General features: G+C 36.4%; 1 protein-coding gene across 4 annotated transcripts; it reads right to left on the bottom strand.

The window, feature by feature from the left end:
* Positions 1–207: 207 nt before the first annotated feature.
* Positions 208–27,876, bottom strand: LOC126726776 (uncharacterized). 4 transcript variants are annotated; one of them, XM_050432126.1, is made up of 14 exons: positions 27,692–27,876; positions 20,092–20,345; positions 18,895–19,069; positions 18,586–18,669; positions 13,875–14,116; positions 13,101–13,338; positions 11,960–12,039; positions 11,798–11,882; positions 10,863–10,994; positions 10,662–10,775; positions 10,090–10,155; positions 2,218–2,302; positions 713–769; positions 208–614 (listed from the first exon to the last, which is right to left on the bottom strand). In XM_050432126.1, the coding sequence occupies exons 2-14, from the start codon at positions 20,301–20,303 to the stop codon at positions 484–486; spliced, it is 1,701 nt and encodes a 566-aa protein (XP_050288083.1). In that variant the 5' UTR covers positions 20,304–20,345; positions 27,692–27,876; the 3' UTR covers positions 208–483. The 4 variants fall into 4 exon arrangements, with proteins under 4 accessions (XP_050288083.1, XP_050288084.1, XP_050288085.1 ...); XM_050432127.1 differs by lacking the exon at positions 27,692–27,876 and adding an exon at positions 23,474–23,495; XM_050432128.1 differs by lacking the exons at positions 208–614; positions 713–769 and adding an exon at positions 1,058–2,102.

Genomic DNA, 27,876 nt, shown 5'->3' with positions numbered 1-27,876 from the left:
ATTAGAGTGGGTCTTATCTCAAGAACAATAACTAGCCATTAAAACGATTATTGATACGGTATAGGGTTTAATGAAAGGTCATGCATTGAATTGTGTAGAATAGATTTCATGATTACAGCATCAGCCATAAGCGCAAACTACATAATAAATGACTGATAAACTTCGTTGCAAAAATTACCGTATCATACATCATAAACATAGAGGCCATGAACTTAACCCAAACAGCTTGACATAATTTTACATATACAAAGTTATAGCGTAAAATTTTCTTCAATTGCTATCCATACAGGTGATTATACAGGAAATTATCTCCACTATTAGTGCATAATTATGTAATCCTTTCTCAACATTTCGGCTACAAAGTATGTAATCCTTGCTATACTGAGCATTGCTTCTCTTAAAAAAGGAAAAAAAAAATTATATAAATATGTATATCCTATATCTTTGCTTTGGCTATGGACAATTGTGAACTGCCACTGATTATCATCTCATAGGCTTGTGTTGATGTTGTGCAGGTCTAGCAGAATGAGGCAGTGGCTCAGGGCTTTCAGAGACCTCTGATATTGTACTTGAAACATTGAGAAAGCTTCCCAAAACAGGTGGATCGGGTGTGTCTATGGGGGAAAAACATGGAAATAAGAGGTATGAGAGTGCAGATACATATTGAAATATACAGATAAAGTCAGGCAATTCTAGTTAAAGAAGAGTGTACCAAATAATGACTGAATGGAAGGCCTCTTGGGCTTGTTGGTCTTTTTCTTCAATTGAGCTGTATTGAGGTTAACCTCTTAACAGTTAGTGAAAGCTAAAATACAAAGTCTCAAAACAATTAGATATATCAGGCTATAATGGCCATTAAATAATGTCAGTTTTTTTATTACAGTTCGAATGGTATGATCTACACCTCCGCCCTCTTTTTTGGCATACATAGTAAGGACCAAGGTTGTCAAAATCGGAATCTTACGTAAGATCGTAGGACTCATAAAATCAGATCGTGGATCGTAAGATCTTACCTATTTTCAAATTTGAAGCAAAAAACACATTGATAATGACTCTGTATATTGAATAATCACGTAAATTATGAATCTTCAATAAAAGAAAATAAAGATTTTAATCATATGATGTAATTTGCATGTCCTACATCGCTACATTTATACTAATGAAATAAATATATTTAAGTTTTAATGCAATGTATTTAAAAAGTTTAGTGAATGTTTAATTAGAAACCAACCAAGTACCAAAATACTAGCACACTTTTTTCCTTCCGTAGCAACTCCTGAACCCTTATCATCCCTAACATTAATAACCAAATGATACAATAGTGATCACACATTCACACTATACACACGTAACCTTTTATTTTTTTTTTTTTAATCTATAAAGGAAGGCATTAAAATTATTACTTCATTATCTTCATCAAAATGTGTACCATCATTTTTTGGTCGACACACTTTGCTAACCACTCATCATTTGAAGACAAGTTCTTCAAACCAATTTCTTCTTTTTCACTTGATGGTTTAAGTATTTTCTCTTTTATCTTCAAGTTTTACATAACAAATACCAACTCATTCATTTTTTTTTTTTTTTTTGGTTTAAACAATTTTCTCCTTTTTTAGTGCACTTTAAGTTGTACCAATTTTAATAGAGAATTCTCAACTGAGGGATAACATACCAAAGTCATTTGGTCTTACCATTCCAAATGTACTCCAAATACTTTCACAACCTGAAAAGCTATATGTTAAGCTCAATATTCTAATAGCAAAAATTTTCAATTCAAAAAAGTCATCTCCATATGAGTCCCACCACTTAGTTGATACATTTATGAAGTACAATGTCTTAGTCTTGAGATTACAAATTACAACTTATAAAGATGAAATTAAAAAAATAATAATAATAAATAAAAAATAAATAAAAAAACTGATTTGTACGTTTTGGTAGGATTGGTAGGATCCCATACGATCCTATGATCCAACACGATCCTACATGCGATCCTACAATTTTTATGATCCTTGTGCGATTCTAAACATTTTGGTGAGGTAGGATTGTAAAATCATGCGATCCTACAATTCAGATCGCGATTTTGACAACCATGGTAAGGGCTGCTATAAAGAATATTTTCAGCAACTATAAACAATATATTATATTTAAGAAGAAAAAAAACTATAAATGATATATCCCAGCATCATAAGTAAAGAATTTATAAAGGTTGATACATACCAATGCCAGGTATATGATCCTCGCTCACGATCTCAAAATTCTTGTACGTATAACCAACAAAATTTGCATCCTTGGATGGAAGCATCTGTAATCAAATGAAGTGATAATCAGTCACTACAAACAGACTCATAAAACTTGGTAGTGCAGACATGCGAAGCAGGGAACCTTTAGCTGCATCAGATTTGTCAAACATAAGCACATCTTAGACACATTTGGCACGTTGAATTCTTTTAGAGAAAACATTTTAATTTACAAAGTTGAAAAGAAAATAATTAAGAAGGAATATTATGAAATATTATTGCAATCATGGACAAACCCCTTATGAAGCTTATCATACAAGTTACATCCCTGGAGGGGAGAAATGGAAGAGGGAATATAACCTTAAGAAAGAAAATATTGTTCTTTAGTTTTCGTTGTTTATATATAAGAAAGCCATGTAACCCACTAACCCAATACACACTTGGATACCACCCCAAACAATGCCATTAATAATCCAAAGGACTTCTTGAATTTCTGACCACGTTGAGGAGAGATCTCTCTCACATATCCTACACTATACTGCTAGACAATTGGTATAGAAGAGTTAAAATGGAAAAGAGAAAGTTCAGCAACAGGTGAATTTATAATGACATCAACAGATGCTGCATTGATATTAAAATTCCTCTGCCACAAAATTATGGGCAAACTGCAAACCATTTCTATTCCAAAATCATATTCTTGTAATATAAACAAGGCAGTTTAGCTTAAAGCCATAGCAGATATAGATACTTTTAGAATAGTGATTAAATGATTAAATTTATCATTTTTTAATAACTTAAACTTTTAGGACAAGTGGTACTTTATCATGATATCAAAACATGTGGTTCTAAATTCGAACCTTGTATTAGCACTATCTCCCATTTAAAAAAGTAAAAATTCCACATGTTGGGCCTCACATGTTGAGGAGTTTGGGGCCACAAGTGAGAGATAGTATTCTTAAAATAATGGTTAAATGATTAAATTTATTATTTCCTAACAGCTGTTTTTGGAAAAGTGAAAATTTATCAAATACCATCTTGAACTTGACAAACTTAACTAGATGCACCAGGTGAGAGGAAAAATGAGAGGGTCCGTTTAAAAAAAAAATTATATAAGTAATGAAAATTTTTATTAAAAACTCAAAAAAGGAGTCACTCAAGTATACAATAGGGACAGTAGCAATCAAAAACACAAAAATGGAATGGCTGCCTACTACAGAACCAATCCAATAAAGTTTTGAGGAAAAAATGAGAGGGTCCATTTCATGATTAAGATTTAATTTTCAAGAATATGAGGGTGTACATGGTGCCATTTCAGTTGACATCAATTATCATTCCTTATATGGCAGAATAGAATTTCAAATGACGTGGCATCATGTATACCCTTAGATCCCTGGAAGCTAAGTCTCGACCATAAAACATTTCCTTTGAAACATTTCCTCGTGGAAGTAAAATAATACAGCCAGATACTTATCCTGAATTCTTGGCACATACATCCACTAGTGGTGAAAGCCTTCATACATCCCAGATACACACTTTTCTCGTAGAAGTGAATTAATATAGAAACACTTGTCTGACAAGGAGGTAATGGAACTAGAGTTGCTGTTGTTATGAGCAATAGGGGCAAAACAGTAATATCATGTATTTTTATATATAAATAATATTTTATGTGTTAGGGTTGACTTATCAAACCCTAAAACACTTTCACAGTAAACAACATGGTATCAGAGCCACCAAGCCGCCGCTGCCGTTAACCCTCCGACCACCACCCACCGATATTGTTGTCGCCAGCAACCATATCCTTACTTGCTAGCTCCGACAACCCTAGTAGAGACTCCGACGATCTCAATTTAGTGGCTGAAAGAGTTGTCCAGCGCCGATGACCCTCTCTCCGGTCTCGCAACACCAAATCGACGTTGCCTGATCGCGAGAGAGGCAGGATTTTACTCGCCCTCCTCCGGCGACCATCCTAACTTACTCACCGGTCCTCGCGCCACCGCTCCTGCACCCTAGCGCTGCCGTTAGAGTTTTTCAGTTAAGGGTTTCAACCATGGTCTAATTTTCTTCTCTTCTTCAATACGTTCTTTGCGTATATGTTCAGGCAGCCTTAGGTTGATGTTTAGTGGTGGATTGGACAATTTTTTTTTTGGTGTTGGTATGGATTTGTTGCTGCCTTGTTTCTTTTTTTTTTGGAATAGTTTGATGTTGATTCGTTGATAGATGAGTTACTGTTGACGTGGCTGATTGGTTGAAGTACATTGGTTGCTGGTTGGAGTTTGTTTTAATTCAGTCCAGCTTATTTCTTTAGTGTTAGTTTGTTCTTCAGATTGCTATTATGGAGTCCAAAGACAGTGCTCAGCCCCCTAATTATTTGTTATCTCCTGATATGTTATCAATTACCTCCATTCGTCTAAATGGTAGTAATTATGCTCAGTGGGCATGGGTAGTTGAAGTCTTTCTTCTAGGTAGAAAGAAGTTTGATTACATGATTAAGGAACCTCCTGTACCTACAAACCCAAAATTTGCTGAATGGAGAGCCAAAGATGCACAAATTAGGAGTTGTTTGTGGAATAGCATGGAGTCTAAGATCAGTTGTAGTTTGGTTTTCTTACCGATTGCTAAACTTGTTTGGGAACAAGCCAAGGAACTTTACCCTGGTGTTAACAATTTGAAGCGGATTTATGATCTTCATCAAAATTATTTCTCCTTGAGTTTGAGTGATATGTCTTTAGAAGACTATTATAACAAGTTTAAGGGTGTATGTGAAGAACTCAATATTTATCAGCCTATCTCCTCTGATGTTAAAATTATGAAGAAACAACGAGATTCTATGCATGTTGCTCGCTTCCTCTCTGGATTGCCTAAAAGTTTGAATCCAGTAAAATCACAAATCTTAGCTAGTCCAGACCTCCCTTCATTGAGTGAAGTTTTTGGTAGACGTCGACAGGCCACATTATCTGATTCAAGTATTGACCCTTTCTCTTCCTCCCATACTGATGCATTACCTTCTGGTGATAAATTCTGCCTTTACCACTTATATGGGGAGTAATAGAGGTGGTCATGGAGGTCGAGGTCGTGGGGGCCGAGGCCATGGAGGTCGTGACCAAGGGGGTCGTGGTAGTGAACAAGGGGGTCGTGGTAAAGGACGTGGTCTTCGTAAGTGCACTTATTGTCATGATGAGAATCATACAGTAGACTTTTGTTGGGAGTTGTATGGTAAACCCTCAGCTAACCAAGCTAGTTTTCAAGCTCAAGAACCACCTTCGCAGTCACTTCCACCGACATCTAGAGTAGTCTCTATTCCTGAGGAAGAGTACAATCGCCTCTTGTCTCTGCATTCCAACTTTGTTGAGTCTAATTCTACTGCTACTTTGGCTCAACAAGGTACTTTCGCTGCTTGTCTTGCCACTCAGGACCCTTGGGTCATTGACTCAGGTGCTACTAATCATATGACAGGTACCTCAAGTTTACTCTCTGACCTTGAGCAATCTAGTACTCTTCCCAATGTTACATTGGCAAATGGCTCAGCCACTACAGTTTCTGGTTTGGGCACTGCCAATCTTAGTCCTAATCTTTCTCTCTCTTCTGTCTTATATATTTCTGATTTTCCTTTTAACCTTTTGTCAATTAGTAAGCTTACTAAAATTTTGAATTGTACTGCCATTTTTTTATCCACTCATTGTATCTTTCAGGATCTCAAGACAGGGAAGATTATTGGTGGAGGCCATTAAGCCGGTGAACTGTATTACTTGGATCAATGTGGTTCTTCCAGTTTAGTGGCTTCTCATTTGTCTATCTTGCCTCTTCAGCATCGTCGCCTTGGTCATCCATCTCTCAAGATTTTGAAGTCATTATTTCCGTCGTGTCATCAAATTGAGTCTTTACAATGTGAAGCATGTCAGTTGGGTAAACACCACAGGGTGCCTTTTGCCCCTAGGCATGAGAGTCGTGTTAGTAGTCCTTTTCATTTAGTTCATTATGATATTTGGGGTCCAATAAACACTCCCTAATTGTTGGGATCTAGATATTTTGTCATTTTTGTTAATGATTATTCTAGAGTAACCTATCTTTATCTTATGAAAGAACAGTCTGAATTGTACTCAATTTTCAAATCATTTTATATGGAAATAAAGACTCAGTTTAATGCTTCACTTCGTATTTTTCGGTCTAATAATGCTCGTGAATATTTTCATACATCTTTGTCTCAACTTTTTAATGATCATGGTATAATTCACCAATCTTCATGCCTCCATACTCCACAACAAAATGGTGTTGCTAAATGCAAAATGCATCATTTGTTAGAGGTCACTCGTACCTTAAAGTTTCATATGCATGTTCCCAAATCATATTGGAGTGATGATGTTCTCACTACCTGCCACCTAATTAATCGTATGCCTTCCACTGTTCTAGGTGGTCAGATCCCTTATACTGTGCTCTCTCCTGATGCACCTTTGTTTCATCTACCTCCTAAGATCTTTGGTTGTGTGGGCTATGTTCATATCTTAGGTCCAGGGAGTGACAAACTTGATCCTAGATCCATTAAATGTGTTTTTCTTGGGTATTCTCGTACTCAGAAAGGATACCGATGTTACTCACCTACTCTTTGGCGTCGTTTCATTAGTGCTGATGTCACATTTGATGAATCTCAGTCCTATTTCTCTCCTTCGCTTGCTAGTGACAGTTCTCCTCCTTGTCTTCCTCTCCTACCACCTGTGTCTCCTATTGAATCTCCTAAGAAACCACTCCAGGTATATTGTCGTCGGCAGAAACCTCCAACAGAGACCTCTACCCCGCCTAGTGATCCGACTCTTGATCCTGCCTCTCTTCCAATTGCTTTGCGCAAAGGTAAGCGTTCTAGTACCTCTCACCCTATCTCTCAGTTTGTCTCTTATGGTCACTTTTCTCCATCTCTTTATGCCTTTACCACATCCTTGAATTCTACTATTGTTCCTAAGTCTGTCCAAGAGGCTACGTCCATCTCGGACTGGAAATCTGCTATGGAGGCAGAAATGTCTACCCTGTTTGAAAATGCTACTTGGTCTTTAGTTACTCGTCCTCCAGGGAAAACTATTGTTGGGTGTATACTGTGAAGTATTTGCCTAATGGTTCTATTGAGCATTTGAAGGCTCACTTCGTTGCCAAAGGTTATACTTAGACATACGGTGTTGACTATGCCAAGACATTCTCACCTGTTGCTAAACTTTCTTCTGTCTGGATTTTGATCTCCTTGACTGCTAATTTGGGTTGGCCATTATTTCAGTTAGATGTTAAAAATGCATTCTTGAATGGCGATTTGAAGGAAGAGGTGTATATGGAGCAACTACTTGGGTTTGTTGCTCAGGGGGAGTCTGGAAAAGTGTGTAGGTTGCATAAGGCCATCTAGTGTTAAAGTTTGGATTGCGACATTGCCATTCTGATCACTCTGTGTTTTCTCATACCTTTGATAGAGGAAAGATTTTGTTGATAGTATATGTTGATGATATTATAATAACTGGAGATGACAAGCAGGGTATTGATGATTTGAAAAGATACCTTCAAAACTCCTTTCGAACTAAGGATCTGGGTAAACTTCATTATTTCTTGGGTATTGAGGTAGCACGATCTAAAGAAGGCATCAATTTATCACAGAGGAAGTATGTGTTGGATATTTTGGAAGAAACTGGCTTGTTAGGGTCTAAACCAGTGGAGACTCCTATGGATCCTAATGTCAAATTGTATGAAGATCAGGGGGAGCTGTTATCTAATTGTGAGAGATATCGTTGTTTGGTTGGTAAACTAAATTATCTCAAAATTACTCGCCCAGATATATCATTTGCTATTAGTGTTTTGAGCCAGTTTATGAAAGATCCCCGCCTTCCACATTGGGAGGCAATTATTCGAATTGTGAGGTATCTTAAAGCATATCCAAGCCGTGGTCTTTTGTATAAAGCTAATGGTCACCTACGGGTAGAAGCCTACACTGATGCTGATTAGGCTGGATCACCGTCAGATAGAAAATCCACTACTGGGTATTGCACTTTTCTGGGAGGAAATCTGATTACTTGGAGAAGTAAGAAACAAATTGTTGTTGCCAGGTCTAGTGCAGAGGCTGAGTATAGAGCCATGGCACACACATCATGTGAGCTTATGTGGATTAAGCATTTACTTGGGGAATTAAGATTTGTTGTGAAGCTGCCTATGACTATGCATTGTGATAATTAAGCAACAAATTACATTGCCTCTAATCCTGTATTCCATGAGCGAACTAAGCATATTGAAGTAGATTGTCATATTACTTGGGAGAAAGTAGAAGATGGTGTAATTGCTACTCCATATGTTTCTACAAGAGTCCAGATTGCTGATATGTTTACTAAAGCTTTATGTAAGACTCGTTTGGCTTTATTATGTAACAAGCTAGGATTGTATGATATATACTCTCCAGCTTGAGGGGGAGTGTTATGAGTAATAGGGGCAAAACAATAGTATCATGTATTTTTATATATAAATAATATTTTATGTGTTAGGGTTGACTTATCAAACCCTAAAACACTTTCACAGTAAACAACAGCTGTCATAGCATACTTGAGCCAGATGAAGGAAAGGATTTGATTAAGGGACAAGGGACTCTAAGCAGGAAAATTATCTTCATAAGTTTTTTATATTTATTACCATAACAGATGTATGCAGAAGACTTATGGCTGTAAAGGGGGTTGGGCCGTTGGGGAGGTGTGGGGGGGGGATGAAAGAAACTAATTTTTGGGTCATTCAATAGAGGTACCCAATTTTGGGCTTCTAGGATCTGACAATGTTCTTATGGGTTTTATAGATGGAAAACTTCTTTGAGGGGCTTAATGGTATAACCTTCCCCCCCAACCACCACCACAAAAAAAAAAAAAAAAAAAAAAAAAAAAAAAAAAAGTCCCCAGGAATCACACAGATGCCCATGGAAGACAGACTCCAATAAGTCAAATGCAACAATTTTCAACACACAGTACCCACTAGTTTGAGTTGGGAGAACTTCATCTCCTTGAATTGCTCAAACATGTTTGAAAGAGTTTAGCATACATCTAATTTTGAGCCATATGTTATATATAGATTGACTAACTCTATGAAACATACAGAAGGATCATTTGGACTTTTCAGAAAAATACATAAACAACCTAAGTGACCTTTTGATAATAAGAATTACTAATGGCAGTAATAAAATAGAAGTAAAGGGAATTCCCAGGAGATCTTCACTAAAACAGTATTTTATCATTTGAGTTTTCTATAATTGTGTCCTCTATGTAAAGAAGTGCAACAATTGCCAACCAAAATAATGATAAGAAGAAGAGCCCAATCCCATCCCAAAAGCCCTTTAAAAGTTGAAAAGGACTTAAGCTTCCATCAACTCAAATCTCTCACAACCATAAATTCTAAATAAAGGTGGTCTGAGACTCAGAGGTATGTGGTTAACACAGGACAAGTGTGTATTGACTCTTGGTCTGTCCACTTAGGTGAGAAATCATTCTTTCAGCAAGCCCCTAGCCCTGAAATTAAAGAGCTTCCTAATTGGTTGGTAGCCAAAAGAAAAGAAACCAAAGGGGGAAAAATGCTGAAAGGAATTTGCATTCTTTCCTTTCTGCATCGTCCTAACTGCATTTCATTTTCCCCAGTATCTTTATCTACCTTTTCTGAAATACTATCGGAAAGGATCCTCTTAATTGTTTTATTAAGATAATAATGATTACAAACTTCAGAGTTAAACAAACTATGTACTGAAAATAAATTTTAAAAAACATATTAGCAAATCAGATAAATAGTAAGATCGGGTCAATAGAAATTAAAAGTTCCCAAGACAACAAAATATAAAACTAATGCAAATTATAAAACTTGCCTTTCTCCATGGACCCGATTTTGATGAAGATTGTTCCATTGATGAAGATTGTTCCATGGCCGCTGACTGCAGACACAGTGAAATGAATAAATATTACCAATAAAATTGCAAAATGAATTCATCACCCAGAAAGGGGAAAGAATAATTTATACATGTGTCTTTCAAAGGTCCTTTAGCTCAAGCAGATGAAAAACAAAACATAGCCAATACAATTAATACTTCTAGAAGTCCATTGCCAGGAAACTTCACATGAAATGCACTTCTAGAAGTCCATTGACAGTAAAATTCACATGCCAACAATTTCAGTCAATGAAGATAAAAGTAAACTAGGGGATAAAATTACTATATATACCAGCAAACATGTCATCAAAGCAAACTGCCATACTATAGAAGCGCTTTAATAAAATGTTGGAATGCTAATATGACAATTACTTTTCTAGATTTTTGACATATAAAAACCAAATTATGGAATGTAGGCATGAGTACTCAAGTGTGCATGTGAGAGAAAAGAAACGGCGGTGAAGAGTATCACTTTTTAGAGAAACAAGATGTAAAGAAACCATTACTCTCACCTCTTCAAACTTCTCAAAGTTCTGAGTATCTAACTCATCGTTAACCTCTGGAATGAAAGCAGCTTCCATCTCATATAATCTATCCCACTGTAATCCTTTAAACCATGTGTGTGCCTAATATGAGTTGAAACTTTTGAGTTATAGTAGAAAATAAATTACCCATGTACACAATTAATCAAAAGAGAGTCTAAAAATCCCAACTTTTATTTCAAAAGCTCCTTTTGTCCCAAGCCTTCGCTCAACATTGCAGAGAAGCTTGCAAATAAGATCTTTGGCCTCAGTAGACAGCTTAGCTTCTTCAGGAAATTTCAAATGAGTTCTCCAGTTTACGATCTGCAATGCATGAACTGACCATTTGTTTGATAAGAATATACATATCAGATGTTAGCAGAGATGTCTTCATGTACAATAAATAAAGGCAAGATTAATGTCCACACTTCAGGAAAAACAACTATATGGTTATTGCAAATTGCTCAGACGAGACATGAATGTAACATTAACTAACATTATGACATACGTCTGAAAATCTGAGACAAGAAATCAATATTTTAACACACAAGGTTCCCTAAATTATTGTTAGTTGTTAGTGGGAGAAAAGCGTTGTTTATCATTTTATAGCAAACACAATTTCTTATAAATTTCATAAAATGATTTCAGAATTAGTCTAGTTTCTATTAAATTTCTCTCTCATTATGTAAATGATATGGGAGGTTGTGCGACATAGAGACATGATAGCGATATTAAGGACTTTCCCATTAGGCAACGACAGTTCCTAAGTGATCATGAGCAAAGACGAGGATTCACACTAGTAAGCAAAGGACACCCTGTAGGACCCTTCAAAAGAGTGGCCAACACACATGGCCAGGAGAAAATGAAAGGGGTTGGGGATAAGGAGAGCCTTAGCCCTTAGAATCGAAATCCAAACCAACAGTGCTCTATTTTTCCTCACTCCCTCATTGGTCCCTATTTTTAAGTGGCTCACTGCAGATTTTGCAAGAGATTACAACACAAATAAGAAATGATCCATTAAAAAACTATATTGCTAATTTTAAATTAATAATAATAAACTCTTCAACAATCTGTATGTCACATATTTACAGAATGTAATGTCGTGATGAAGTTAACACCACAATTACCTTTCTGCATGTTGACATTGGTTCTTCAGAATAGAATGGTGGAAAACCCACAAGCATCTCATACATGATTGCTCCAAGAGACCACCTGATACAGATATCTTGTCACCAAATGAAAACAAATTACCTGTCTAGACTGTGATGTGTACTAAAGAATCAACTAACCAGTCACACTCCATTCCATATCCTTTCTTCAGTAGTACTTCTGGGGCAATGTAGTCTGGTGTTCCCACTGTTGAATAAGCCTGTATGGCACATGGCAGATCTATTTATATGGAAACATTTACAGTGAACATTTTCCAACAACCAATATAGCAGATCTATTTATATCCTTTCTAGTTTCCTTTAGTAAAATTTTCAACAATAGGAAACAATTCCCAACAACGAAATTTTGAGTTTAAAAAAAAATAGGTCAAGGGGTGGCAGTAGACATAAATTGCCTGGCAACCAGCCAAAAGCTGGCTGGCTAACATAGTAGTCAGTGGTGACCACCAAAATCACTGCAGACCAAATGAGGGTGACTGGTAGAAGAGGGGCCATTGAGAGCAATTGAGGTGCCAGGAAAGGCCACAAATGGTTGGATGGAGGTTGCTGGTAGTAGTACTAGGCTTGAGTCTGCTTCTCAAAAATTTAAGTCATTTTGCAGAATTTAGGCTCAGTTTCTCTTAATTTTACTGGAGTCCCTCAAAGACAAGAAAGTACAAAGATATTTTCTGGAAGTTATTTTCTTCAATGGTACCTTCAGATTATGAATATTAGCATAGACCTTCAATATCCCATATTCTACGTTGTCAGGACTATTGACGTCATTACTCTTATCAACCAAAAATAGGAAATTGACATTTAAATTTCAAAAATGCCATCTTAAGCTGAAATTCCGATCAAATTCCCTCATCCAACCAGAGCCTTAGTATTCCAGTCATGTATATTCTTTTTCCTTTTCCAAAGTTTGATAGAAAAATTCAAATGGAACAATCTAATATGCCATCAAAATATGCAAAGCAGAATTCAAAATTATTTTCTGCAAACAGGAAAAGCTTTTCACCAGTCTAAGCAGGTACTGTAAGTTTGATGACACCTAATTTAGAGAGTCTGCAAAAGTAGCTAAACAAGTGCTGTCTAATGCAATTGAAAAGCGAGCTAAGTGTGAGTGATAAAAGGCAATTTTACCAACTTCACAACCAATAATCTACAGTTGCACTTTATATCCAAAATATGCGTTTCATGAGAAACAGAGAATAAAATTTCACCCAGGGAACTAAGCCCTACAAATGATGTGTCAATTCTAGGATAATAGAGAGCATACCAACATTCGCCTGTTTTTTTGCCAATGCAATAACTGTTCCTGTTGGGTCCGCCTTGGTGCAGAATGCAAATTAGAATGGCTGCTACTCTCCAATGAAGATTTGAAATTCCTTCCCACTCCATGGTCATTCTCACTAAGATTCGGAAAACTACTACAGTCCAAGGGCTTACACAACCCAAAATCCGAAAGCTTAATATGGCCATTACGGTCAAGCAGCAAATTATCAGGCTTGATATCCCTATAACAGAAAGGAAAACTCACTTCCACAGTGGTCTAAGTAGACTTATCAAATGCATGAGGTACAATATAAAGGACCCAAAAGAAAATGTAGCAAATGAAATATTAAACTGGGTACAATATAAAAAATAAAAATAAAAAAATTTAAAATGCAGGCCACAAGGATCCTTGACATCAAACATTTTATGACCCAAAATCTCATAAGATGGTTATAAACAGATATGAATGCCTTTCTTCATCACTCTTCCTGCAGATAAGGCTACTTTCTTGAGTTATTAGAGTTATTAGAAAGAACTTGTTTGCAAACGTATACAGAAATATCACTGTTTGAGAAATAATATGAAGTGACAGAAGCAGACTCAGAGCAGATGGCAAGTTTAGGCATACAATATCAAGTAAATACCACCACAAGGTTTTTTATTACTATTAAATGACTTATGCTGTGACCTGTGAGGATATCACCATCGTACCCTATGTCTAACAAATGGATATTATTATAGATATTGTGGAACAATGGCATAGATCAATTATATAAACCTGTGGATGTAGTTGTGCTTGTGAATAGACTCGATGGCAAGGACCGTCTCCCCAACATAAAACCTGGCCTCATCCTCACTCAAGGTATCTTTGCGCATTAGTAACGTCATCATGTCACCACCAGGAAGATATTCCATTATAAGATACAAAAAATCATCATCTTGAAAGGAGCAGTAGAGCTTGACAATGTAAGTACTATCAACTTCCGCAAGAAGATTTCTTTCAGCTTTAACGTGTTCCACCTTCAAAAAATAAAAGGATTATTAAATAATAATAAAAATGTTATACATACAATAAGCAAATCCCTTTTTCACAAAAAAATACAATCAGCAAGGAAATATGAATTGAAATTCCAGTGGCAAAGCCAGGATTTTAAACTAGGAGGGGCAAGAATAAAAGAGAAGGTTGAAATCAAAGTTAATTTGAAATTTTTAATCAATATGAATTGTAAAAGAAATTAACGATTGAATTTTCATTGAAAACAATAATTTATTTTTCATGCTTAGGGTCAATTTTTTTCTGAATTTTCATTAATGATTTTTCATATCTTCCAATCATTGCATGATTATTGATTTCTTTATTGTTGTATATCTTGAATATTCCTTTCTCAGTATATTTAAACTTATTAAAAGATAAGTGTTATACAAAATATAGTTGTTATTATGCTCAAAAAAATATTTATAAACTACTACATTGTTCGATCGGGATTCTATAACAGTACATATTTCATAAAATTTAAATATATATATGAAAATTAATCAATATGCAAAATAAATGAGATCTATAATGTCAAAGAAAAATTGTTTTTCTTAAGTTTTTTTGGCCTAACAAGACAAATGTTGATCTTAAAAAACCAAGAGCATGATCCCAGTCAGTTTGAGAAAATTATGTGCAAATAATCGACATGTTTAATGCAAAAAATTGATTAATTTTTTAACATAAATACAACAAAAACAACAAGCCTTAGTCAGGTTGGCGGTTGGCCACATGTATCCTATCCAAAATCATACTCTCTATCAAGAGCATGATCCCAGTCTGTTTGAAGAAATTATATGCAAATAATTGACATGTTTAATGCTAAAAATTGATTAAATTTTTAACATATTTGTCAGATTGACGGTTGGCCACATGTATCCTATCCAAAATCATACTCTCTATCACCTCCTTAATTGACATGTCATTTTTTACTATTTCTACTAATGTTATTTTTGTCTTCCTTTATATTTTCTCATTCCCATGATTTGAATCAACTCACTTTTCCTCAAAGGTGCATTAATTGCTCTCCTTTTAAATGACCAAACCATCTTGAAAAGGGCTGAAATAATATCGGATCAATATTTCGATGTGCCAAAAAGTACTGTCACCTAGAAGTTTAAGAGGAGGCTGGTCCCCTAGTCCATTCTATGAGCCAAGCAACGTATGTGTTGCCTAAAATGATGGTTCCTGTTATTGATTTTGTCATTCCAGAAAATTTAAATGCACCAATTGGAAAGAAGGATGTTATGCTGTCATCATGTATACCTCCAAGATAGAAGATGAAAGGGTGTCAAGGCCAAACCTTTTATCTTTTACTAAGGTTACAACGGATCTTATTTATGGTTCTATTATGTTATGGGGTTCCTATTTGTGAGTTTTACCATTTCTAAGGTTTGTGCTTAGGGTTTGTTTGGCTAAGCTTACTTTGTTTATTAGGCTAGGCAGCTTGTTAGAGATTCAATGTTTACTACAGAAAATTGTACTCTATGCTGGGTCCCAATCTTGTCACTATTATTTAATGTGGGACCTCACTCACATGTGTACACCCAACACTTTTAACCCCACTTAACTTATCAAAAATAAATAAATAAACACTTTAACCCCACTAATGTTTTAAACAAAATAAGCTCATCCAAACAAACTCATATTATTTAATGTGGAACCTCACTCACATGTGTACACCTATGTTGTACAAACATGACACAAACACGACACAGACACAGACACGACACGGACACGGACACGAACACAGGGATACGGCAATTCTTGAAAAATAAGGACACGACATAGCGGGGACACGGCAGTTAAATAATTCATTAAATTTTATATTCAGGCATATTTTTTAATATTTTTAGACATAAAATACATTTATAATTTATAAGGCAAAACAAAAGGCTAAGTAAAGAAACAAAAATAAATTCATAATAAAAAGTATGAATTTATTAAAAATAAATTCATATTTTTTATTTATGGATATAAATTATTAAAAATATTTTTATTTATATTTTCTATATATACCTAAACATATTTTTTCATATAATGGTAAATATATACCAATTTAAGAGCAATAGTATAGTATAGATAATAAAGTCTTTATAAATGCATATTATAATTTAATATATTAATCTTTTTTTAAGAATAAAAATATGTTAGCCTTCAAAAAAATATATTAGCCCTCATAATAATAATAATAATATACTACCTACAACCATTTAAAACAAAAAAAAAATAATAATAATAATAATAATAAAAGAAAGGTAAAAAACGGAAACCCACTCTTAAAAAAAAAAATTTGAAAAACAAAAGTTATTAGCCACGTGGTTGGTATGTGGGGAAACAATAAAACCCACTAGGCACTAGTCTTTCAACCTTTCACTTCACTCAGTATTAAGTAATGACCAGGTCATGTGAGGCACACAAACTAAGAAATTAAAAAGAGAGAAAGCAAAGAAGATTAATAGGCATAAAAAGAAAACACTTAGGCTCATAAGCTAATTTGTAGAACACAAAGACGAAGAAGAAGAAGATGAAATGCAATGCAGAAGAAAGAGATGATGAAGAGGGTGGTATGATGAAATGCAACGTGGAGCTGTGTCGAAAAAAAAAAAAAAAAAAAAAAAAAAAAGATAGACACTCGCCAAACACTGGAATCCGGTGAGTTGTACCTGTTTCGGTGTCCGACACGTGTCTGACACCGACACAACGCCAAAAATGGCGTGTCCATGCAACCTAGGTGTACACCCAACACTTTTAACCCCACTTAACTTATCAAAAATAAATAAAAAAACACTTTTAACCCCACTAATGTTTTAAACAAAAAAAAAAGCTCATCCAAACAAACTCATAGTGATTAAAACTTAGTACTAACCTTTTTGATAAGTCCCCTACAGTAAAAATATTATTAAGGTAGGTTTTGTGGTGCCATGCTCAAAATTAGTGCTAATTGAGTTTTGAATTTAGAATTTCCATTGATGTAAGCTTATAGTGATTGAGGATTATGTGGGATTATGTTTTGATTATGGTTTTATTATTTTCCTTCTTATTGATGCTCCCTTGAAAGCCTACTTAAAAAGAATCCAGTAAACATAAATGACAGATTGTTGAGAAATAAAATTTCATGTTGGATTTCTTTTTTCAACTGCAAGAAGCTAATTCAGTTTTCCTGCTTGGTGCTAATTCCAAGCAAACCCTAAATGTTAATTCCTAGGGCCTATCTTTATTATTGGTTTGATTATTTATCCCTAAATTCTTATTCTATCTCCATTTCCCATCCCATTGTGAACCTGTCCGGCATCATTTTGTTTTCTGTAAATATTGATGCAACACTCACAATTCAAAAAATGCTTTGGGTTTTTTGTGAATGTTGCAGCAATGAGGTTGTTGAGAATTGCGTGTTCAATCCTCATCTTCCTTAGTGTGATGCAAAGAAAAAAATAGTTGTGATGCCTTCTGTTTCATCTTCTTTTTTTGTTTTTCAGCAACTCAATCTCCTCCCTAACCCTAAAATCCAATTCTTAAAAATCCTAAACCATCAATCCACAAAATAGCTCCAAAACACCCCAAAATACTAAAACACTAAGCACTGTTCACAGCCCAGAAAGCAACCCAGAAATTTGAGTTCACTTCCTTGTTTGGCCTCCTAACCGAATTCCTTTCTGATGCAGGGCATTTCAAGCAACTACATCCTAATTAGTTAGTTAGTTAGATAATTGCTTAAGCATTGGCCAATAGGATTTAGACACTTGACAACCATCTAGAGACTGCCAACCAAACAACTAGTATAAGTAGCAGAATGTAGGCACTTTGTAGATAAGTTTTGATATATGATTGAAAATAATCCTTGAGAGCTTTTATTTGAGAACTGCATGTTCTATGCAGAGGTGCCTAACCACCTAATAATGTGTTCTAAGCAACTCACTTTCTATCTAATCTAAATCATATCACAGCACATCATCTTTCCTGCATCACTTTCCTTACCCTCTTAGAAACCCTTAATTCCCTAGTACTTTCCAGCCTTTACCCAGCAAAATTTTAGCTCTAGATATCCCAAACCCTACAAAAATTTTCTGCCAAACAAGCCCTAGCCTAAAGGTCACTCTTTGCTGCAGGTCCACGTCACAGATGGGCTTGGCTTTTCAGGGAAAGGAGCAGAAATCTCTAGGTTGGGAGTTTAAGGGGCTGGTAAAGGGCGTCCCCATGGGGTGGGGTTAGTTTTGCATAAGCAGGTGGGCTTGGCTGGCTGGCCACAGAGCAATTGGAACCCCCCTAACTCTGCCTTGGAAATTTCCATTCTTTTAACAGAATTTCATGACTACTAAGAGAGCATCAAGTAAGGAAAATGATATTAGAGTTTTTAATGCCCAGAAGGATATTTGCATCATTGCATCAGGTGTATGGGCTGTTAGTTATTTATTCAGACTTCATTTCAGTAAAGTACTACTGCTTCAAAAAGTACCTGGCCTCTGCGGAGCATCTCAGATTTCTTCAGCTTCTTCATTGCATAAACATGCCTAGTAGCTTTCTCTCTGCAAAGTCTCACCTGCACATTTACAGCAAATTTGTTAGCGATACAGTCACCATACCTTAACACCCTTTTTTCAATACAGTTCTTTTGCTTATAAAAAAAAATCTTTTTTATTTTTTTATTTATAATTACTTACGAAAAAAAAAAGGTTAGTTAGAGAAAAATGGTAAAAGATCTTTTGGGAAGAAAGACATCAGCACATTGACATTACAATACTAGAAGGCAAAGTAAGAATAGAACCTCCCCAAATGCACCCCTTCCTATAATGGTCAAAAGTTCAAAATCATCAACACCCATCTTATGTCTTTGAAGGCGCATATATTCTGTCTCCTGTTGCTCTAAATATTTCAGAATATCCATTTGCTCTTCCTTCGAAACTTCAGCATCAGCAAGCTTTCTCTCCACTATCCAGCGCCTATTTCAGGAGGAACACTAAGTAAGTACAACATGGAATTACTTGATGAGACCAATATGTTTACAAGCATATGGAAAATTTTATTGCATTCAATAGAAGCAAGAACTAACAGGCAGGAAATAAAGACAATACAACAATACTAATCAACACATGCACAATGGAGTACAAAATGAAGGGAAATTTGCAAAATTAGACTTTGTTGTTTTGGCATATAACAGTTTCCTGGAGAAAATGTCTTCAGTGGAAAATATTTTCAATGGATTTTCTGTTAAGTGGTTGAGACTGAAATTAAATTTTCAGTGTTTGGCTGTATTGAAAATAACTACAGTAAAATAAAAAATAAAAAACTCACAAGAAAAAGGTAGTAATGGTTGTACAGCACTGGTGCTGGAGAAGTTAGAGGGAAGAGGGAGAGGAAGATGGTGGTGGTGGCAAGAAAGAGGGAGTAAAGGAAGTAGGAAATGATGGTAGCAACAGCGTAGTGGTGGCAAGGTGTACTTATACATTAATTCACTGCGTTAATATTTATACTTCAATTTTATTGGAATAAGCTTAATGTTAAAAGGAAGAGCTGCTCTTTTTTTCATACTTCTGAAACTTTTCAAACCACTGGAAATAATTGTTCCTTTTTGGGTATTAAATGCCTGGATTTCACACTTTAATCTCAGATTAAAGGTTAGACTATAAGAAAAATGGTATTGCTTCTTGAAGATCTAAGTTAAGCATTATAGATGCAATTCCAATCATGCAAAATTTAGAAAGAATAAAAAAAATCATGGAAGAAATCCAAACAACAAAATGACCGAACTCAAAGATAAAATCAATACAAGTATTCCAAGTCATGACTCAGGAAGTAAACACAAGCCAAGAATGGTCAAAAGTCCAACATTATGCCACCACATTGCAGAAGAAACTACATCATAACAATGTCAAAATAAATAAAAATAAAAAGTGCAAACATTTCTCCAACAGATAGAACAGTCCCTCACAGCATCAGGTCATATAAGTGTTGACAAACTTACCTCTCCTTCCTATCTTGCAAACACTTCATTTGGGACTTGTAATGGTTCTCAATATACTGCTTGGCTGCTGCTGCCCTCTGTTGTGCTGCATCTGAAGGTACTTCATCATTCACAGACTTATTTGCATCATTCACACTTTCCGTTTCCTTCTTGGAGGGTTCAGTTTTCACTCTAGGTTGGAATTTCTTAAACCAACTCCTTGCAGAATCCATCACTCTCGCATTCAATCACAATGTTGCATTCTTCTTCCAATTCTATAAACAATAATTTAAAAAAGAAAAATCATCAATTTTGTGTTCCAAAAATCAGATTATGATCAGCAAGATGATTCAAGAGTAATACTAAAAACAGAAATAGCATCACAATTTACACAATTATTTTAAAAAACGAAAATTTACATGGAAATAAGGTTTAAATGCACTGTTAGTCCCTAAAATTTAGCACATGAGCGACTTTCATCCCTAAAGTTTAAAGTGATCGCTTTTAGTCCCTTAGATGACATGGAAAAACTTAAAACTGACATGTCATCACTCCTTAGGGACTCCCTAAAATTCAGCACATGACTTTGATTCTTGAAGTTTAAAGTGCTCACTTTTAGTCCCTTAGATGACGTGGAAAAACTTAAAACTGACACATCATCACTCCTTAGGGACTCCCTAAAATTTAGCACTTGAGCGACTAAGGGCCGTTTGGTATGGTAGTTTAAGCAACACTTTTCAGTTTTTAAACAACATTACATGTATTTCCAAAAAATACAAACAACGTTACTAAATCAACGTTACCAAACAGCCCCTTTGATTCTTGAAGTTTAAAGTACTCACTTTTAGTCCCTTAGATGACATGGAAAAACTTAAAACTGACACGTCATCACTCCTTAGGTACTCCCTAAAATTTAGCACTTGAGCAACTTTGATTCTTGAAATTTAAAGTGCTCACTTTTAGTCCTTTAGATGACGTGGAAAAACTTAAAACTGACACGTCATCACTCCTTAGGTACTCCCTAAAATTTAGCACATGAGCGACTTTGATTCTTTAAGTTTAAAGTGCTCACTTTTAGTCCCTAATATGACGTGGCAAAACTTAAAACTGACATGACATCACTCCTTAGGAACTCCCTAAAATTTAGGACATGAGCAACTTTAATCCCTAAAGTTTAAATTTGCTCACTTTTAGTCCCTTATATGACATGGCAAAACTTAAAACTAACAATCACTCCTTAGGGACTCCCTAAAATTTAGGATATGAGCGTCTTTAATCCCTAAAGTTTAAATTTGCTCGCTTTTAATCCCTTATATGACATGGCAAAACTTAAAACTGACACGTCATCACCCCTTAGGGACTCCCAAAAATTTAGTATGAGCAACTTTAATCCCTGAAGTTTAAATTTGCTTGCTTTTAGTCCCTTAGATGACGTGGCAAAACTTAAAACTGACACATCATCACTCCTTAGGGACTCCCTAAAATTTAGGACATAAGCGTCTTTAATCCCTAAAGTTTAAATTTGCTCACTTTTAGAACCTTATATGACATGGCAAAACTTAAAACAAATACGTCATCACTCCTTAAGGAATAAGGACTCCCTAAAATGTTAAGGAGCTAGCTGCATCAGGTTGTATAGCTGAGTGTAGTGTATAGGTACATTGGATTAGATCATGACATGTGCTGAGATTGTATTTAGACATGTGATCTTGATTGTATTAAGCATGCGCTGATTGTATGAAGCATGTGCTGATGTATTGGCAGTTAGCTGGGTAGTCAGGCAGTTAGTTAGTTGCTTGGCAGTTAGAGATTGGCATGAGGGTATAAGAGAGGATTGTACGATGAGGCAGAGGGGTATGTGAATGTAATGCAATTTTGTTCTTAACCATTTCCAATCTTTTCCCTTTTCTTGTGGAGGCCCGGTTGTCCTTGAAATCAACCAGAAAAATATCTTCAATTGTCCAAAGTCAATTGACAAATTGAAGAGACTTAATAATTGGCATCAGAGCAGTAACTTATCAATGGCAGAAACAAGAGCTTCGACAAATAGTGAGAAAATTGCAGCTTTAGCTGCCAAGTTCAAAGGGCATGATGTTACCTTGTTGGAGATGAAGCAACAATTGGTTGTAATTGCTCAGTTTATGCCAAAGGTGGATCAAAGATTGAGTAATACAGAGGTACGGGTTCAAGAAGAAAATCAGAGAGGGATTCAGAATGTGGAAAACTCCATTGTTGTATCAGGTGCCAAGCCTTTGAGATTGGAGTTCCCTCATTTCTCAGGGGTAGATTCAGCTTCACGGATTTACAAGTCTAATCAATTCTTTGCTAACTACAACACCCCTGAACATCAAAAGGTTCTAATGGCATTGTATCACATGGAAGAGGAGGCCTTAATTTGGTTTCAAGATGCTGAGAATTCTGGTTTGTTCAGTTATTGGAAGGCATTTGTTAACGCAGTGCATGTAAGGTTTGGTGCTACTTTTTATGATGATCCAATGGAGTCACTCACAAGATTGAAGCAGACCTCTTCTGTTATTGCTTATAAAGGGCAATTTGAGGCTATTTCTAATAGGGTTTGAAGCTTGTCTGAGCCTCATAAACTGAGTTGTTTTCTAAGTGGGCTTAAGGATGAAGTGAGACTTCCTGTAAGGATGTTAGGTCCCAAGAACCTTAATGAAGCTTTTGGCCTTGCTAAGATGCAAGAGTTGTAGAAGGTCTAGTAAGATTCCTCATGATGGTTCAAGACCATCCATTCTTGGAATTCCTAAGCCTGAGAACAGCATCTCTACATCAGAATCAAGAACCAAGGTGCCTCTGCAAAGACTGACAGCTGCTCATATGGAAGAAAGGAGGAAGAAGAGTCTATGTTATCATTGTGATGAGAAGTGGCAGAGTGGACATCAGTGTAAGGGAGCAAGGATTTTTCTCTTAGGAGTTTCTTTTTCTCAAGAATTGCCTTCCTCTAGTCCACAACTTGTGGAGTTGGAGGCAGATGTGTCTGTGGTCTTGTCAGAAGGTCAGGATGTGCTACAGGATTCACCTGAGATTACACTATATGCATTAGTGGGCAGTCCTTCTCCAGGCACAATGAGAATTGAAGGGAAAATTCAAGGGCACTACTTCGTGATTCTTATTAACACAGCAGTACCCACAATTTTCTAGATGCTGGGTTGTGTTCAAGCTTGAAGTTGGCCATTGATCCAGCTCTAGCTTTTGATGTGAAGATAGCCAATGGGGCTACAGTGAAGTCACTTGGTGCTTGTCAAGATTTGCAAGTTCAAGTGCAAGGTCATCACTTTTGTATGGATCTTAATGTGCTTCCTTTAGGAGGGTGTGATTTAGTTTTGGGTACTCAGTGGCTCAGAACATTGGAGTTAATACAATGGGATTTTAATCTGCTTACTATGGCATTTCAGTGGCTTGGCAAGACAGTGGTTCAAAAGGGATTGAGACCATCTCATTCCTCCCTTCAAGATGCAAGCCATTTCTTCAAGAAACCTGCTAGGAAGGGCCTTTTGTTGTAGATCACAGCCCAACTTTTCACTGCTAAACCTACCTTGCCTGTACCTGAACTAGAGTCTTTATTGGAAGAATTTGCAGTTGTGTTTGAGGTTCCTCAAGGCTTGCCTCCTTCTCGGGGCCATGAGCATAGCATTCCACTGAAGGAGGGCACTCAAGCAGTGTGTGGAAGGCCTTACAGGTATCTCTATTTTCAGAAAATTGAAATTGAGAAAATTGTTAAAGAACTTTTAGAAGTTGGCTCTATTAGACCAAGCCAAAGCCCATTTTCATCACCTGTTTTGTTAGTTAGGAAAGTTGATGGATCTTGGTGAATGTGTATAGATTATAGAGCTCTAAATCAAGTCACTATTAAAGATAAGTTTCCTATACCAGTAGTGGATGAACTGCTTGATGAATTATGTGGTTCAATGATCTTTTCTAAGCTTGATTTAAGGTCTGGTTACCATCAAATTAGAATGAAATATGAGGATGTACCTAAAACTGCATTTAGGACTCAAGAGGGTCACTGCGAATTCTAGGTGATGCCTTTTGGTCTCACAAATGCTCCTTCCACTTTCCAAGTTCTTATGAATGATATCTTTAAACCATTTTTGAGGAAGTTTGTTCTAGTTTTTTTTTATGATATCTTGGTCTATAGTCAGTCCTTAGCAGACCACTTGAATCACTTAAGGGCAGTGCTTAGTGTTTTGCTTCAAAATCAGCTTTATGCTAAGAAGAGCAAGTGTTCCTTTGGCTACTCTGAAGTGGAGTATTTGGGGCACATTGTGTCAAGTGAGGGTGTCAAAACTGATCCTAAGAAAGTTATGGCTATGCAGCTATGGCCAACTCCTACTTGTGTGAAAGCTTTGAGAGGTTTTTTGGGGCTCACGGGTTATTACAGGAAGTTTATCAGAAATTATGGTCTCATAGCTGCACCCTTGACTAATTTGCTGAGAAAGGATGCTTTTAAATGGACTGTTGAGGCTAATTCTGCCTTTCAACACCTCAAGGCTGCTATCATGAATCCCCCTGTCTTAGCTTTACTTGATTTCTCTAAGCTATTATTGAGTGTGATGCCTCAGGAGTGGGAATAGGTGCTGTTTTGATGCAAGGACAGAGGCCTATAGCCTTCCACAGCCAAGCTTTGAAGGGCAGAAGTTTGCACCTTTCTACTTATGAAAAGGAGTTCTTAGCCTTGGTTACAGCTGTCAAAAGGTGGAGTCCTTATCTTCTTGGCAAGCCATTCATCATTAAAACTGATCATCAAAGCTTGAAATTCTTGTTAGAGCAAAAAATAGGCACCCCCAACACAGCAAAAATGGATTTCTAAGCTTTTGGGTTATGCTTTTGTGGTGGAGTACAAGAAGGGTCAAGATAACAAGGTTGTTGATGCCTTGTCCAAACTAGGATGCTCTTTTGATGAGGTGGCAGACCCTAACGCATACCTATTTCTCATTTCCTTTCCAAGCATTACTAGGATTGAGGAATTACAACAAAGTTATCTCAATGATGAGGTGTCACATCAGCTCTTGACTGCTCTTAAGCAAGGCACTGCTCCTAAGCATTACACTTTGCATAATGGTCTAATTCTATATAAAGGAAGGATATTTTTGGGGCCATCCTATTGTTTAATACCTAAGGTGTTGTCTCATGTTCATGACAGTCCCCTGGGTGGCCATTCTGGGTACTTGAAATCTTTTCATAGGTTGAAGCAGGACTTTTGGTGGCAGGGTATGAAGTCTGACTTGAAGACTTATATCAAGGAATGTGTTGTATGTCAACAGATGAAGCATGAGACTTGTAGGCCAGCTGGGTTGTTGCAGCCACTTCCCATTCCTTCTAAGCCTTGGTCTGATATTAGCATGGACTTTGTGGAAGGTCTTCCAAAATCTCATAGAATGGATGTTGTCTTTGTGGTAGTGGATCGGCTTACTAAGTATGTCCACTTTATTGCCTTATCTCATCCTTATTCAACCTCCAAGGTTGCTACCTTATTTGTTCAACATGTGTTCAAACTACATGGGATGCCTAGTTCAATTGTTTGTGATAGGGATCCTGCCTTTACTTCCCTTTTCTGGTCTGAGCTGATGAGGTTGTAGGGTGTTCAATTGGCCATGTCTTCTTCTTATCACCCTCAAACTGATGGCCAAACTGAGGTGGTGAATAGGAGTCTTGAGCAGTACCTTAGGTCCTTCACTAGTGATAGACCAGCTAAATGGGTTGAGTGGTTACCTTTGTGTGAGTATTGGTTCAATACTAACTTCCATGTTTCAACTAAATGTACTCCCTTTGAAGCTTTATATGGTATCCCTTGCCCTACACTCCTTGATTATATTCCTAGTACCATTAAGGTTGAGGCTGTGGATAGGCAACTGCATTCTAGGCAAGAGTTGATTGCTGTTTTGAGGCATAATTTGGTGCAAGCTCAAAATGCCATGAAACTACAAGCAGACAAGCATAGATCAGATAGATTTTTTGAAGTTGGTGACTAGGTTTGCTTGAGGTTGCAGCCATTTAAGCAGAAATCCCTGGCTCACAGGGCTTCTCACAAGCTCTCTCTGAGGTTCTATGAACCCTTCCAACTTCTTCAGAGGATTGGAGCTGCTGCTTACAAGTTGCAATTACCTCCTGAATCCAGAATTCATCCAGTTTTCTATGTTTCTTGCCTTAAGAAGCAATTGGGGCAACATGTTCTTCCAATTCCTACCCTACCAGCCGTGAATGATGTGGGAGTTCTCAATCCTGAACCAGTGGCTATTTTGGACAGCAGGGAGCTCAATCTACGCTCGAGGGTCATCGCTGAGTTGTTGGTTCAGTGGCAAGGGGGTTCTGCAAAAGATGCCACTTGGGGACCCCTGCATTCTCTTTCAAGGCAGTTCCATCACCTTGTGGGCAAGGTGTTTTAAGGAGGGGGTATTGTTAAGGAGCTAGCTGCATCAGGTTGTATAGCTGAGTGTAGTGTATAGGTACATTGGATTAGATCATGACATGTGCTGAGATTGTATTTAGACATGTGATCTTGATTGTATTAAGCATGTGCTGATGTATTGGCAGTTAGCTGGGTAGTTAGGCAGTTAGTTAGTTACTTGGCAGTTAGAGATTGGCATGAGGGTATAAGAGAGGATTGTACGGTGAGGCAGAGCGGTATGTGAATGTAATGCAATTTGGTTCTTAACCATTTCCAATCTTTTCCCTTTTCTTGTGGAGGCCCGAAATCAACCAGAAAAATATCTTCAATCGTCCAAAGTCAATTGACAGATTGAAGAGACTTAATATAAAATTTAGTATGAGCAACTTTAATCCCTAAAGTTTAAATTTACTCGCTTTTAGTCCCTTAGATGACGTGGCAAAACTTAAAACTGATACGTCATCACTACTTAGGGACTCCCTAAAATTTAGCACATGAGTGACTTTAATCCCTGAATTTTAAATTTGCTCGCTTTTAGTCCCTTAGATGACTTAGCAAGACTTGAAACTGACAAGTCATCACTCCGTCCGTAGGGACTAAAAGAGAACACTTTCAGTTTGTAAGGGACCAAAATCTATCACTTCAAGTTTCTCATGGACTAAAAATCTATCACTTCAAGTTTATTAGGGACTAAAATCAATCACCTCAAGTTTTGTAAGGACTAAAACAGACCGCTTTAAATTTGTTAGGGACTATAAGCAATCAGTTTAAACTACCTCAGGGACTAAAATCGCTCATAGTCTAAAGTTTAGGGAAAATCAGCACACATAACCCACTATGATGAAGAAAACAACATGTATAGTTAGATTCACAGTTCACTATACTTGACTCTCTTAACAAGCTTGAAATTTATACTATCAGCTTTGTTTGGCTAACGAGAAACCAAAAGGACACTAAACAACAAGAAAATCAAATCCTCGTGTACATAGCAAAACTGTAAAAATACAAATTAAACACGCAATCAACTATTTTACAGCTACACAAAACTGACCAAAGGTCAATCTAATATCAATTAGGGTTTGCTCTTCACACTCTTTCATTTTCAAAAAAAAAAAAACAACAAATTGCTTTTCTCTGGAATTCACGTTCAGAAAACAAATCAGCGGAAAAAAAAAATTAAATAAATAGAGAGAGTGGAATTAAAAAGAGTACCTAATGGCAGGAATTGCAGAGAAAGAGCAAGGAATTGAAATTCATGGAAAACTCATTCACATGCAAACTAACACTTTAACTGTCACAACAACCAGCCCCACCTTGTGACTTTTTGTGTACTCTTATCCTTGCTAACAAGGAAAATTTCTTTCAAAAGAAATTTGTTTTTAATATTTAAAAATAAA

This window comes from Quercus robur, chromosome 5, assembly GCF_932294415.1.
Source record: "Quercus robur chromosome 5, dhQueRobu3.1, whole genome shotgun sequence".
Lineage (NCBI taxonomy): Eukaryota > Viridiplantae > Streptophyta > Magnoliopsida > Fagales > Fagaceae > Quercus > Quercus robur.
This window is presented reverse-complemented; position numbering and strand designations above follow the sequence as displayed.